The sequence below is a fragment of the Schistocerca gregaria genome, chromosome 8 (genome assembly GCF_023897955.1).
Source record: "Schistocerca gregaria isolate iqSchGreg1 chromosome 8, iqSchGreg1.2, whole genome shotgun sequence".
Taxonomy (NCBI): domain Eukaryota; kingdom Metazoa; phylum Arthropoda; class Insecta; order Orthoptera; family Acrididae; genus Schistocerca; species Schistocerca gregaria.
In genome coordinates, this window is record NC_064927.1 from 392,241,938 (window position 1) to 392,254,901 (window position 12,964).

Genomic DNA, 12,964 nt, shown 5'->3' on the forward strand with positions numbered 1-12,964 from the left:
CCACAACCTCCACCCATCATTTTCCACCACCTCTATCCTATCTCCTCCCCATTCTCATCTCCAAACCTGTTTATTTGCTCCATCTGCCAACGCACCTGCCGATCTTTTCCCACTCCTCTCCTTTTTCACTCCTTTTTTCCCCACCTCCCAGCCCCAAAACCTCCTGATGCTGCACTTGTCTTTCTAGTCCCTGCACACTTCACCAGTCAGCATTTTGTCTCTCCCAGCCTGTACACTACTACCCGTTCCCCCTCACCACCCCATCCAAGTTGCTGCTTGCATCCCACGTGATAGCTGTATTCCAATAGAACATGCTGAAGTTGGCGATCATGTGTGCATGAGGTGTACTTGCTTGTGTTATGAATGTTGTGCGATTCTTGTTTGCTAATGAAGGCTGTGGCAGAAAGCTTTATGTAAGTGTCTTAGTAGCAATCTGTCTTTTCCTACATTGTTGATATTCCTACTTGGACTTTCTATTGTCTTTACAAACTGGACTTTCCACTGTCTTTACAAACAAGAAGTCAATTTCAAAAAACAATTGCACAAAACTGCATCCCTTTTTCCTGATACATAAAAGCAGCAGCAGTAGCAGCAGCAGCGTTAACAGTAGTAAAACATGCAGGAGAAGCTTCAGCAAAAGTGGCAGTGGCAATAGCAATAATAGTACTAATATGAAAAGCAACAGTACAAATGAGTAAAACTATTCAATTTTGTGCTGATCAAATTAAAAACAGCTGAGGAGTGTTTCCTTAAATCATAAATTAATTTCTTGTGTTTCCAGTTACACAAATCTTCTCAAAACAAAATGCTCGTACCATTGTCCACAAGTCACACATTATATGCGTTGATCACGTTACAGTAATAAATGTTATACAGAAATTAAACAGAATAATTTTACTGGCTGTTTATTTTGTGTTTGCTTTGTAAGCTTATTTTTATTGGAAATTGCTGACATTGCCACCATCTTCCAGTTATGATTATTTCCCATTTTCAACATAGCAATACCACAGAAAACTTATACACAAACATAGTAAATTGCCAGAAAACTTTTCAGATAGCAGTAAGTAATATTTGATATTGAACTTTATATTATATTCACCAATGGTGAGAGATCAAACACATCCCACTCCTTCTCTCTCTCTTTCTTTTTTTTTTTGGGGGGGGGGGGGGGAGGGGGGCATAATGACCTTTAACAATGCAATATACAGCAAGAAATTTCTCTGTTTGAAAGAATTGTGATGGAATCCAGCATGTTTCAATCACTGAACTGTTGCAATATTGTTGTCAATTTACAATGAAAAAGAAAAAACGCATTTGCAGGTCATCATCAAATCTACTTATCACAGCTTTCAACGCTGACAAGTAGGACATTTATACTCTTGTTTCTCTTTCTTGTCTGAATTTTTTTTTTTTTTTTTTGTTTTACCTACTCAATGCTAAAAACAAGCCGACCCCCCCCCCCCCCCTCCCAACCACCCGTTTTAACAGCTGTGTATTACAGAAAAACCTGTGGGCCACATTTTCCATATTTTTTTAAACTTTTCTACGGGTTTTACTTCCCACTGTACTTTATCACCTTGCAAATTACCAAGCTTAAGATATTCAGATTAGATTCTTGAAAAATGGCAGGATGGACGAAGAAATTTACAATCCATCAGCCAATATCACAAACCTAATGAAATCTTTTAGTCAAATTAATATTATATTGACAACTTCATCATTAAAGCACACTAAAACTTAAGATGAACAACACTATTCATTGTACTGTTATCTGTTACTCAACACACTACAATCAGTTTCAGTAACTACAGTATGCAAGTAATACTGGTAACTCCATCCCAAATTAATAATACAAGATATAACTAAGAGCATATTTCAGAAATGCATACATTGGGTCATCATAACAAGTAGTAGCTCGACAAAAATTTGTTCTCCTATTAGACCAGGGGTTTTTAAAGGTGAGCCTCACATAGTTACAAGTCAAGAACATTTTACTGACCAAAGTTTTACAATAAAACGTTGTTATATTGAACTCTTCTTTTGACTATCACATACTTCTCTTAATTCACTAATTTCTCCAAATCATGTTACTAGTAAAATGTTGCCCTTAGGAAGGTTGTGATATGAATAATGTATTTTGTTTTCACTGTTGATGCCCCCTTAATAAACCAGATGTATTCTCAATCTGCTGAACAGTTCTACATATTCAGTGAAAGACCCAATTTAGAAACCACAAGGCTCTCACTAAACACACTTTAGTGTGTTTCATAAATAGCCAAGATTCTTCAACTGATTCATTACAACAACACATTTCTGTTGTCAGACGATTTATTATTTTTTTTTCGAGGGGGGGGGGGGGAGGGAGAAAAATCTGGTACATCCAGAGACTTTTTTATAACCGTGTTGTTAATATGCACCACATTGTAACACTAATCAACAGTAGTTTCCTGCACCAGTAATATTAAACTATAAGTATATTTTTTAATTCTCCTGGAGGACAAAGGTAGTCTCAACAGTTTTGAAACTGACCTGTATTCGAGTATGAATATTTTTTTTACCATCATATCCAATAATATTAAAATTGCACCATAAAACAATAACATTTGTACAATGAATGTTCTTAAATGTTAATTACAACAATTTTACAAATTTCTTTTTTACACTTTTCACTTTTTTGTACAACTTATCTGGCCTATAGAGACTACTTTCATATCATCTTTGTATCTGTTGTTGTTTCACACGTAGTGGTGTAACTATACCTTCTTATCTTCATCTTTCCTATCAAAAGCACATTTTTGTTTGCACTGTTCACAAGTCACCGGAGGACCATATTTCTTCTCAGAGTTGGTACAACGTTGACACTTGTTCCCGATGAATGCTGCTATTGTATTGCAATATTCACAAGCTGAAGGTTTACCAAACTGCTTTACATTCTGCTCACATTTTTTACAAATTGCACTGGGGCTTCCTTTACTGAGAACAAAAGAGAGACACAATCTGTGTTACTGGGGTTGTCTTGAAATCGACACTGTATCACAAAGTAAGTCAATACATTCCATACAAAACACAGTATATTACGTCAGATTAAGTTATGCACTTTTCAAACTAACTGGAATCAATAAATCAGTTGATACTGTAACTGAAAGTTTAAATTTGTATTAATATCTAGGAGAACTGAAATTCCAGGATGTAACAATGACAGTATTATGAAATGGATAGATTGCTACTCACAACTTAGATGAGGCACTGAGATGCAAACAGGCATAATGAAAAGACTGTTATACAGTTAACAGTCTTTTTATTGTGCCTGTTTGCAACTCAACGTCTCCACTATATGGCGAATAGCACTCGATTTTTTTCAAAATACTGGTGTCTTGCAGAACTACTTTACAAGATGCTTCAGCACAACCACATTAATCCGTAACTGTGATTAGGCTATAACATTTTTATTGTGCACTACTATTCTTTACGTTATTGGCAGGTATATACAACAGGAAATGAAGGTTAAAAAAGGCAAGGGAAACTGCAAACAATTCTATACATGGCACCAAGGCCAAGGGGAAAATACAAACTGCACTTGCAAGGGAAAGCCAGAATATAGATGCAAAAAGATTTAAATTGCCTACAGCATGATAAAAAAGGTACCAAGTTTGACTATAATTCTTCATGTACGATTTGAAGGAAAAACCAAAGAAAGGAAATAAGAATCTCACCCTGATGATTCACCCATAACTACAGTTTTAAATACACAGATGAATTAATTAAATGAATGAATAAAATAGTAGCAAGCACAGAATTAATCAATGGAGAGAAACAACCACGATTCAAAATTCTGATAATTTAGTGAAGTCCTGAACGGGACAAAATCAATAAATCATATTACAAAAATAGCACTTGGCAGGAGAAATACCCTAAAAACAACAGACGGGCAAGGAAATGTACACAAGGCGCCTAAAAAAGGAGAGGAAGGGTGGAGGGGCAAGCGTTGGATAAGATTTGGGTGTGTCAACCAAACTTCGTAGTACTGCCCAACTGCTTTCATCCGTGATGTAACTGTTTTGTGCGACATTATGATGGTGTGGTGTATTCTAAATGGATTGTGTTCATATGGACCGTACTGCAGTATATGGCGGTACTCAAAAGCATGGGAAGTTTATGTTTCTACACTGTTTGAAGCTGACAGTTATTCTCTGGCTCCTTGAGAGTTGTTGAGAATAATGCTGGAAGAATTTTTGGGCATTCGTTAGTGAGTTATTTTGTTGTTGGTAGCTGTGGGTAATAGATTTGTTTTCAAGTTTGGTATTATTAGAGTAGTATGTTGTTCATTGTCAGGGATTTAATTTTATGATCCAATTATTGTTAGTTATGGATACAAGAATGAAGTTCACAAGTAGGATTCCGCATGCTGCAATGGGGGACGACATGTTATCCCTGATTAAATTCCCTCTGTTATTTGGTTTAGTTGCTGACTGTGTGAAGTTCTACATTTACAGAGAAGTATGAGAATGGCCAAAATTGTTGCATTTCAGACGTGGGAGCATTAGTATTTATTTTGGTATGTCTACATTATTAAGATCCCTTTATGTCTAGTTTGTCCCCACCCAAGCCCCACCTAATTTCAACAGTTACCCCATCAGTTTCATGTTATTTCTGCAATCAAATGTATTTCATATTATTTGTATCTGTTCCCATGCTCATTGAATGTTATAATTGTCACAATGTTATATAATCTTGAAATAGTCCTCCATCAGCATATCTTAATCTCTTCTATCCCTGTCTGAAGCTGCCAAATTGTTAATTATATCACTTTATTTTCCTCCCAACTGTTTACCATAATCTTGTTCCTATGTTTCCACCTTAATCATCCCTCCTCACTGGTTATCCTTTATACCATTTTGCCTCTGTAACATTACACATAACATCTCTCCTAGAATTTGTTTCTTGGTCACTATAATTTCATAATCTTAATTTCTATTATGAATACTATTGTTGCAACCTCTTCTGACACCTTGGTTTTTCAGTATTATTATTATTATTATTCTTTTGGCGACTTCCACAAGTTAAGGTTAAGGTATGTCCACACGATGCCCCTTTTCTAACGCACAATCACAGACGTCTGGAAACAAAAGCGCATGCACAAAAGTTAGTACAAAGAATGAAAGGTAAGCACATGTGTTGTCCTATCCAAACATTACCTCACTGTGCAAGCAGGCTGCTAACAACCCATTTGTCTGCTTGGCTGTCTGCACTGTCTTTATTGTAATTAAAGGCAACAGAAAAAGAAAACATTAAGGTGGTAATGGGTAAAACAGCACATAAGTAAGAGATGTATGAGAAATACAAACTTCATGAGATTCTGTTTACCAATTTCAGGAGGTCACAGTGAGATTTTAAATTTTCTGCTAGGGAAACTACAACAATATGGCTGGCAATAACTTATCATTATCTGGCAACCAGTGACATATATCAGTTTGAGGTATTTATTTCATACTACAGAACAACATCATTTCGGTAAATGGTAATGAGCTTTTGGCGCCATTAGCTGGGATGCCCCTTACGGCACAGGTCTGGCTGCCTTTGTTATTTTTCCTCAAACTGAGAAATACTTAAGGGAGTTTCTAAGATGTTATGTTATGTGAAGGTAGATTGACTTTCAGTATATTATAAGTATTTTATTTTATGAAAAGTTGGCTATACAACTTCAATGAAAAAAAATTACACACACATTAAGATGCCTTGAGTCAACAAATTTGGGAATGCTACAGACCGCAGAATCCATTAGAATGGAGGTGGTGTTTTCATTTTTTATCAATGTCCTTAATTCCAGTTTCTATTGGTACGTCGAGGAGCTGCTCCGATTTCATATTTTTTTTCTTTTTCAGGTATTACGGACCTCACTTGTGTAATTAAGTCACCATAACAGGAATACCTATGCACAGTTTTCATATGCACTTTTCATAAGTTTGTAGCCTCCTCTCTTTTGATTTCCTACTTTGAGACTTTTCTTCTTTACAGTAATACGATCAGAGCCTTTATCCAACACTTGACACTAAGCGCATCACACCTCAAATACCCTTTAGAAGTGGTATTCCATGACTCCTCCACGTTTTCAGTGTGCTTTCTTTGGAGTCAACAGACATCACTGCTCATAAATCGTCTTAAAGCTTAACTTCGACACATTACACAACGAAACACATATTGGCCCCACTTGCCTGTCGTCTACTGAACAGTGCAAGAGATCACAGCCAAACTCGGGTTGCAATGCACTATGACAAAGGCCCTCCAGTTCGAAGAAATTATGCATCCACAATTATGCTTACCTGCTTGCACTGTTGGAAATGTAAGCGGATGTGGACAGTTGAACTGAAAACAGGCACTGTGTGGACACACATTTAAGCAAGCAAGGTTTCTCACTGGAAAGACATCAGACTCACATTTAAAAGGACGGTTGTCCAAATAGCACTCCAGCCATCCAAATTTATATTTTCTAATGTTGCTTAAGTTAAATGCTGAAATCGTTCCTTTGTTGTCCCAGTTTGTTGTCTGTTTCACACTAAATTCTTACTGCTATTAATCAAGTTGATACATGTACCCCTTACAAATTCCTAGACAGCTTAAATTCTGACGACATTTTAGCCTCTCAGTTCTGATTGTGAAAGACAGTAAATAGGACTGTATTATCAGTTTATGCACTTCCCAGAAGAGTACGTCTCCAGAGAGGATTTTTAAGCCTCTACTTGAATGTGTTTTCAAGAACTTAAGTAAAAAGTTGTCTTTACACCATTCGTATAGTTACTTTAGTATAGAGAAGGTGGGCATCTATGAGACACCACGATCTGTAGTGAGGATAAGGGTCATCTCTATGAAAGTAGCACGTCCTTTTTACATGTAGTGTATTAACTGGAGGTATTATATATTTTGCCCCCTGAAGAAAGTACTGGCCAGCAGTTCTGTCTTATAACTTGTTACTTCAAAATGTAACACTGATTACAACCATTCTATCCTTAACTTGTAAATTTCAATGTTAAAAAGAAGGAACACTTAAAACTTCACAGAATAACTGTACAATACTTAATTCCCTAGATTATATGACAGTTCTGAAGATTTAGGTGAACCACTTTACATAAATCTGTAAAAGAAAGGAAGAGTGTGTCACACGTACTTTCTGGAAAAATGCCAGTCATATTGATCCCACTGCTGACCTACAAGTAACAAGCTTCCAGAGTATCACGTATCTGTTGATTGAGAGACAGACAGTATGCAAAGCTTAAAGTAAAACGAAAAATAAAATTCATTCACAATGAATAAATCTAAATATAGCAGATGGTATCTAGAGAGAGTACTTGGACTGAGAAGCTATTCTTTAAATCAATACCTTACTGTAAATGTTCAGTTTCAACCACCAGCTCATTATTATTACAAACTTCAGTTCCTTTCAATTGTGTTGCGAGAGCACCTAACTAAAATCACAACATTTACAAGAATGTGCAATTTAGAACACAATTACCATGAACTTGTATTAAATTTTACATCAATTCTGGTAAATGTCCTTGCAGAAAGGTGTTTACTATTTTAATTCTAAGAAGACAGATTTCAGTTTGCTTGTTGTTACTTGCCGAGAAACTAACACAGATAACTCTTGAGCCTTCTGATCTGCAATTTGATGGTCTATTGAACCAACAGCAATAACATCAGTGAGTTACATGCTGGACATTGCCATAAACCAGTCATGACATGTTTTTGTTTACTGTCTAATTATGGTCCAGAAAACAATGTATTTTTACTTTCTAACCCCTGAGAATCTCTACGTATTAAAGCTACTAAACTTGACCATAAAAGAAATAATGCTAAAGAGGGCCACCCAGTTCCATAAATAAATCAACATTGGTCAAATACAAGGGAAGAATTTGTATTCAATATAAAAAGAAGAAGACACCAACTACCCAGAAGATAAAATAATGGCTACAAGATCTATGTGGATAAATGAGACCAGAAGCATCCGACAAAAGGAGTATCTTGAGGCAATATTCTTTTTGACCAGTACAATGGCGTATTACAGAGCCTAATCACCACTGCAGACTGAAAAATTACAGAATCACTTTCAGGCGTGCAACATTACAGAAGTAATACAAACACATAATCAGAACTATTGCAAATAAAAATAAGGATGATTTCATCTCAAATTATACAGGTCTTGTCAACTTGTGGTCATGAATTTCCCCGGGAAAAAAAATATATATTAGACCTCTATATCGTAAGTATTAAGAAATAAAGTAGTTTCTTTTTATAATATTTTTTGAAAAACATATGTTTTGTAAATAACTTTTAAAACGGATATATATCAAAACAAAAGTACTGGAGACCTGGCAGATGTTTAGCGTTAAAGCTCCCTCTCAAAGTGTTGAAACTTAGTTGATACCCACACATATATGGGCTTCCTTTAACTTACAAATTTAAGATAAAAAATATGAAATTTAAATTACTTTTTCCACTTAAAGAATATTTTTTTCTAATTTGAAAAGTCACAGAACACTATCTATTCTATCATATTACCACATAATAATGACATAATTATAAACGAAGTCTTCTTTGCTCAAGCTATCTGTATTATGTAAATATTTATTACTAAAATTTTTAAAAGTTGCATCTTTGCAAATTATTTACTCGCAATCCCCCATCCGAAAGCTTTTGAGAATTATGCGAAACACTGTTTAGTTAATACGTTAGTATTCAGTATGAACACAGTGTGCAAAGTGTTAAAAAAATTTCAACATTCTGCATATTTTGCATCACTGAATTTCTAGCGTAAAATATGCATGTTGGCAATACTGTTTCCAGTGCTCTTCTGTCTATAATAAACTAATGAGAACTTGCAGAAAAACCATTCTGCATCGAATTTTGTGTCTAGTTTAAATTTTTTTGTAGATATAATGTCAATGAGGAGATGCAGAAGTGAAACAGTGAGGTGTGTGGACAATGAAAAAGAGCCACAAGAAGGGGGTGTTTAAGAAAAGTGAAAAACTATTCTGGCCAGGAAAGGTAAGAAGCATAAGAAGAAAACAGTATGTAAAAACAAAAGTGGAAGAAATTGAAATAAGTTTTACAAAAGTAACATCTTCAAAACTTTGACGTGTATAATGTAGATGCACTTGGTGAAGATAGTGATACATACACAAAATGTGACGTGCGGTTTCAGAACCTAAATATTGCTATCTCAGCAACCACCTATACTGAGAAGGTAGAGATACTGACCCTGATACAAGGTAGCTATTCTAAGCAGCAGATACAGACATACATATCCACTTCCTCACATTATCTGATTTCAAAAGCTCATAAAATAAAGAATGAGAACAGTACCTGAGCATGCCCAGATTCTTACTGTGGGCATCCGTTGCAAGATGATAAGCTCACTGTTGCTCCAGAATATTATTTAAGCGATGACAAAGATTGTAACAGGCAAAGTCCTAATCAGGCTCATGTAATCTCTGTTAGTGAAAATCATGAAAATGTTAGAAAGGTATACGACAAGATAAATATGAGAAGCATAGCTCCTAACGAAAAATAAGAACCCGAATTTGAAAACTGGTCTCTCAAAATTAAACTCCTTACGGCCAATATGGCTAAAATGCCAGCCAGTGAAGGAAATATACCTATATTTTTACTACACTAATTTGAAATTTGTTTTGCAATTAAGCAATGTCACAGGAAATAAGTAAGCCTATACAGAGATGGACCTGACGCTTTTGTGTGTACGCCAAGAGCTGCAAGATAAATGTTAGTCGTAGGAGGGTGCAATGTGTCCTGGTGCTGAAATGGTGGCTCTTGAAGCATTACACTTACAGGGTACTGACAAGGACATAACCTGTGCATTGTGGTAGGGAGTAGAGTTGGTGAAGAAGACAGTAGAGCCAGAGAAGTTTATTACAGAGGTTAGGCATTGGGTCATGAGAGGAATAGCTCACCATCACATCTGGAGGATCCCGAGCTAGGCCATAGCATAAGTAAAATCAGCCATATCCCAGAATACTGAGACATTAGTTGTTGTTCATTTCGACTTTGCTGAGAACTGGTCTACTACTTTCAGAACGAAATTCAAAGTTACCACTGGCACACATTATATGTAACAATATTCACACGTGTTGCTCACTTCATTTGGAACATCACACTGTTTTTCTATTGTCAGTGATGATCTCATTCATGACAGTGCACATGCATTCTATGCTGTCAGCATAACTGATAACATATCATGCAGAGGGCATGCATTTCCTAAACATATGTATTTGACTGATGATGCAGCATCTCATTTTAAAAACCACTTTCAACTTTATGATATTAGTCAACATTTTAGTACAGAAAAAAAAGATATTTTCAGGAATAGGTCATGGAAAAAGTGCATGTGATGGTGTAGGAGGTCTCTGTAAACATCTTGCAACAAGATTTGATCTCCAGTATGAGGCTGTTGATGCTGTAAGAGATGCTACTGCACTTTTACACACTGTATCAACATTAGTAGCAAACAAGAAACTGTTAATTCTAAATGAAAATACATTAAGGGAATTCCATTTAAAAAAGAGAGAAGCCTGTGGTAGGAATTCAATTGAGTCACTACTGGGCTGTATCCCAGAGTGCCACATACATTGGAAGAGTGAATCACCACAAAATGCAGCCTGTTACTTTGTGTGAAATGCAGGGACCACAGTATGCATTAGAAGACTTTGCAGTGAGCCACTTCATTTCTTCTGTGTATGACAATCAGTGGTGTGTGAGACAGAGATATAACTGTCTCCTTTGTGACACTACCTAGTCTTGCTAATGTTTTCAAATGGCCATCATCAAAAGATCAGTGTGCAAATTCAGCTCAGGTATTCAAGTTCAAAGAGAAGCAAATGGGTGAAAACGAACTCTTTTCAACAGTGCAATTTTGACTGTTACATTGTAGGCAATTTTAAGTCATGGAAAGTCATGAAGAAGTAAAACCATGACAGAAGACAATAATAATTTGACTCTATACCTCATTTTTGTTATAAAATGCCTTTGACGAAATTTATCAATTGTTTTCCCACCCAACTATAATGCTGTGAAGTAATTATTTTGATTCAGAAATACCAGTTTTGCATGACACTTACTTAAAATCAGCAATCAATTTAAATATTTAAGTGTCCATGATCTTCTGACCTTGAGAGTAGAGCTGGGCCTTTCTAAAAAATTTCACAAATTTTTACAGCCAAGTATTGCCCACTCTGATCATATATTCCCTAAGTATAATGATTAACTAATGTACCACAAACTTTTAGAACATTTGATTTTTCTAAATAACCAAAAAATTTCAGATTCTTTCATCTTTATGTACAAAGATATTTACAGTTTAAGAATTTCAAGCATTAATGTCATTCCTGTCAGTTATCAGTCCTTCCACTTTATCATTTCTCAAGGCAGTTAACATCCAGCAACTATTCATATTTTCAAAACATAACTTTGAGATTCGCAAATAGTTGCAAATATTCATGAGAGAGAGAGAGAGAGAGAGAGAGAGAGAGAGAGAGAGAGAGAGAGAGAGATGGTGGAATGGGGGGGGGGGGAGGGGGGGTGCTCAGTAGTGTGTATGTACTTATGTTTCATAGTATTAGGAAAAAAGTATTTATTGAAAATAAATTCAGATCTCCATCACTTTTGATTTCTTTATGACAATTTTTCACTTTCCCTTTTGTTACAACATATTCACCAATAGGCTCATTTAGAGGTATCTAGCATTTTCCAACCAATCATCAGAAAATCAAAATATTGTAGTTTTGGAGAGGAATCACATGGAAATTCAAGATAGATTTTTTTGTGACAGCAAACTTTGAAATAGAAATGTGACATTCACTTTTGACATCAATGATACAAGATGAAATAACCCGTTAGTTATGAACAAAAAGTATGGAAATCATACTTTTTGGGAACCTCACATTAGTTCACTGCTACCACAAGAATGCAAATGAGACAAACATGGTTACAATAGTTATTGCACATAGAGACCAACCTTGGGAACCTGCTGTTTATTACCAGAATAGTGTCATGGAAATAAATTCTTATTTCTTGGGCAGCTTTGCACTGAACTGGTCCTCTAAATCCTATTTCTAATTACTGTACTTTGTTCCATTCATAAAATAAACTATACAATACAAAATTTTATTCTTGGTACTAATATAGCAATAAAAATGTCTATTCATATCTTCTTCATGTAAGGTAAGATGGTTTGTTGTCAGTTGCTCCTTATGGGGTTTGTTACATAAGATTTATCGCTCCCTAAAGTAAATCTATATGCCAAACTAAATGTTTAAATATGTAACTTCAACATACTTAACTTACCTTACAAAATAAAAAAGGGGACAATGAAAATTTCGCTTATCTCATCAAAGGAGCAGTCTATAGGATTCGAAATTCAAATTTTACACTAGTTAAGTGCGACACGTTGGTAGTCATAATCATCAAACCTAAGGCATGTTTAGGGTCAAAACTCATTTAAAGAGTTTAACCCTGCCATATCACCGCAACAACAATAATACGGAAGTGATCTATAGTTCGCGATAAGAATGAAAATGTAGATCGAAAAATTAGTCATTAAGCACTTCTCTGAGATTCCCTGCTTCGTCAATAATGGTCTGTTTTCATTCGATCAGCACAAAATATTTCCATGACGGAATTATAAATTACTCAACGCATCATGGCTTAAAACTAATGTAGCAAGCAGCAAAATGGTTCAGCTAAAACGTCTTACCTTGTCTGCTGAAATTCAGACCTGCAGTAAGTACACTTCACAACAGGAAAAGCGCCACGGCATTCCTAAAACCAAGTAACAAACTTATAACACCTTCATTGAGTGTTGACGGTCTTAACTCTACAAACGCATATCAATATCAGACTAGAAGAGATGAAAACAACTCAAGTAGAATCGATTCCATACAAATAATTGGTAAGAAAA

The 12,964-nt window shown here is 35.5% G+C and overlaps 1 protein-coding gene across 1 annotated transcript in view; it reads right to left on the reverse strand.

Annotated features, from left to right (window-relative positions):
* The window catches only part of LOC126284020 (protein FAM76A), a 77,428-nt gene that overhangs the window by 64,102 nt on the left and 362 nt on the right, over nt 1-12,964 (reverse strand). The window contains exons 2-3 of the mRNA XM_049982568.1: nt 12,761-12,825; nt 2,760-2,973 (exon numbers count right to left, since the gene is read on the reverse strand). Coding sequence (XP_049838525.1) covers nt 2,760-2,973; nt 12,761-12,825 — 279 coding nt within the window. The remainder of the gene's footprint in view (nt 1-2,759; nt 2,974-12,760; nt 12,826-12,964) is intronic.